Source organism: Drosophila willistoni (genome assembly GCF_018902025.1).
Source record: "Drosophila willistoni isolate 14030-0811.24 chromosome XR unlocalized genomic scaffold, UCI_dwil_1.1 Seg143, whole genome shotgun sequence".
In the NCBI taxonomy this organism is placed as follows: domain Eukaryota; kingdom Metazoa; phylum Arthropoda; class Insecta; order Diptera; family Drosophilidae; genus Drosophila; species Drosophila willistoni.
This window is the reverse complement of record NW_025814056.1, coordinates 5,866,452-5,869,237: the sequence shown is the minus strand read 5'-3', so window position 1 is coordinate 5,869,237 and position 2,786 is coordinate 5,866,452. Positions and strand designations below refer to the sequence as shown.

The window sequence follows — 2,786 nt, the reverse complement described above, 5'->3', positions numbered from 1 at the left end:
ACAGACTCAAACAGGCAATAAAAACCAAACCAAAGAAAAAAAAAAAAAACAAAAAATTTAAGAAGCAAAAAAGCAAATACCTCTCTTACACTACTTACATACAACAGGCAGGAGCCAATTCAACAGAAGGCTTCGTTTAACTGTTAAAGCTTTAGCGCGCTTACATTGATCCGGGGAGACGACAATCTCCAGAGAGAGAGAGAGAGAGACAAACAGTCAGAGAGTGAGACAGAGGCAAAGAGGACACGAGATCCTGGATCCAAATAAAAAAAGCGTGCCAAAAACACAAACCGCACAAATCCCAATCCCAATCCCGAGTTCTACTACCAATGCACCACCATGCACCTTCGTCCTGCTGGGCCCAAGACAAACCACTTTCGTTTATTTTAATTTGCCTTGCGGTCGTCGGGGACTTGGATATTGGGAACCTGACTGCCTGCTTGCCTGCCTGATGCCGCCTGGTGCTTGGTGGCTGGTGGCTGGTGGCTGGTGCCTGCTGCAATCTGACAAGAAGAGCCTGCTGCATTTAATAACTGTTTTCGTTTTTGCCGCTGTTTTTTTGCTTCAAACTCGTCGTCGTATGTAATGTGTGCTGCCCCCCCGAGTGCTCACGATTTTAGCTCTGGGACTCTGATACTTAAACTGAGACTGAGACACAACTTCTACTACTACTACTACTACTACTATTGCCGTTCCCGTTTCGTTGTTTCATTGGTTTGGTTTTTTGGTTTAGGTCCACGTGCCACTTTTTGCAGCTTGCCACCAGCAGCAGCAGCAGCAGCAGCTTTACCATCACTTGATGGGTCGCCTTCCTCTTATCGCATAAAACAACGCGTCTTGAACTTAATTAATTTTTATTTATGTTAACGAGCCGTGGCCCTTTTGCTTGCAAAATCAAAGCATCATCCCTCCGTTTATTTGAGCTGATCGAAAGCCTGCCGCAACATTTGATTGCAGAGAGCCGCAAAGGGATTGATTTCCACCAGCTGAAATTGAGGTCATCATTGAATAAATAATTTGGAATTGGAATTTAAATTTGTGTAAATTTACCTGTTCTCTAGCAAATTTACTGCCCAATTTGGCGGCTGACTCAAAATCAGCACGAGCCTTATCCAAATTGTCCAATTTTCGATATAGAACTCCGCGTTGGCAATGAGCATGACATTTGGTACGAATCTGTTGATCGGTAGCCACACTTAAAGCTCGGTTCAAATCCTTAAGGGCATCTAACATAGTATTTTGTGTTTATTAAATTAATAAATTGCATTTGTGTTTATTTTTCTTTACCTTCATCACGTCTAGCCAAAAGTAAAGCTTGCGCTCGATTATTTAATAGAGAAGCTTTTTCAGTCAATTTTAGTGCTTCATCGAATATGGCCAAAGCTTTATCGATATCTCCCTCTTCTGTTAATCGCACAGCTTGCAGTTCTAATTTTCTAAATGAAACAAAATAAAAATTTTAATGTTTAAAATGACAAAAATGTTCGATTTCAAATTTGGCGGTTATTTGCATTGGCGTTGCCACTTTGGCTGTTCTACTAACAGTGCTCACCAATGATGCTGTTAAATTGCTGTTAACATAACAGTGCATTCGTTGTGAATGGCAAATTAAAAATTCGCGCGCACATCAGGAATTAAGTTTGTACATATTTGTTTTGTAAATTAATCTGTAAGGCATGCAATTTTAAGTTAAAGTATTTTCAAGTCGTGACTTTACGAAATAACTAATATTTTTTAGCTATTCTTTGAATTGTTAGCATTCAGGAGCAGGAAAATGAAAAACTTTCTTTCGGAATGCCCTGAAAATCATAGCTTGGAAATAACAATTGAGAATTTTTCTCCAACTTTTTGATTACAAACACAACCGCAAATATTAAACACACGAGATTTCAATTTGAGTAGAACACTAAGTATTGTTTTTTCGATTTTCTGCTGCCAGCTATTATTAAAATGGTTTGTAAAAAGGTCTCTAAGTAAACGAGTTCAGAGAGAAAACATCAAGGTATAATCAAAAAGCTTCAATAAAAGAACCAGTGACTTTGTTTTTTCTGAGTTACTAGTTTCCAAGTTGGACAATCAAATCGAAATCAAAAAATCTTCGCAGACATGGAAATAATCACAACTGTTACATACGAGCTCTGTTTAAAGAAAATGCTAAACATGAATAAGAAAATGGTTTCTAATAGTAAGCAAATAAATAAACTTACAGCTGAGAGTAGAGAGAGCTTGTTTTTAACTCAATAAAAGGATTCATGTCTTATCTTTAGTGACCGAAGTTAATGAATTATGGACCCCATAACTTACCTTATTATTGACCAAACGAAAGAGTAAGTTAAAAACTTAATTAAAATTAAAAGACAGAAAGATAGCCAGGATTCAAATTAGACGGGGGCAGTCATGATTTACTGAAGTCTTTCCCTCCCCTGCTCATCCCTAGCTACGTCCTCGATAGAGGATTATCTAGTTAACACAAAGAAAACACACAGAAGCTTTGATTTTCTTCTCTTTTTAAAAAGAAGTCATCTAATCTCATCTCAACTAAAAAGAGTCACACCGAAAAGAGTAACATGTTGTCTTACCGTGCAGAAGATGCTAGCTCAGGTTCCAAATCAGTGTCTATATCTGTTAGTTCCGATTCAGGATGCACTTGACTGGATATGCTGGAACTTAATTCCAGCGGATTGAATATAGATTCCAACACCTGTTGATCGTTTGCACTTAATTGAAGATTGGCTGATGGCATTTTTCTCTGTGTTGTTTTCCCCTGACTAACTGACACTAAACTA

General features: G+C 38.1%; 1 protein-coding gene across 1 annotated transcript; it reads right to left on the bottom strand.

The window, feature by feature from the left end:
- Positions 1 to 837: 837 nt before the first annotated feature.
- Positions 838 to 2,786, bottom strand: LOC6645666 (tetratricopeptide repeat protein 36 homolog). Its single transcript, XM_002068100.4, has 4 exons — positions 2,580 to 2,786; positions 1,288 to 1,436; positions 1,051 to 1,226; positions 838 to 986 (listed from the first exon to the last, which is right to left on the bottom strand). The coding sequence occupies exons 1-4, from the start codon at positions 2,741 to 2,743 to the stop codon at positions 915 to 917; spliced, it is 561 nt and encodes a 186-aa protein (XP_002068136.1). The 5' UTR covers positions 2,744 to 2,786; the 3' UTR covers positions 838 to 914.

Bases quoted from the DNA above. Each gene is read 5' to 3' on its own strand.
- LOC6645666 (XM_002068100.4), bottom strand. From the start codon at position 2,743: ATGCCATCAGCCAATCTTCAATTAAGTGCAAACGATCAACAGGTGTTG. The intron at 1,227-1,287 runs GTAAAGAAAAAT...ATACTATGTTAG, and splicing joins TTTGGCTAGACGTGATGAAG to ATGCCCTTAAGGATTTGAAC. The intron at 987-1,050 runs GTAAATTTACAC...CCTCAATTTCAG, and splicing joins GTAAATTTGCTAGAGAACAG to CTGGTGGAAATCAATCCCTT.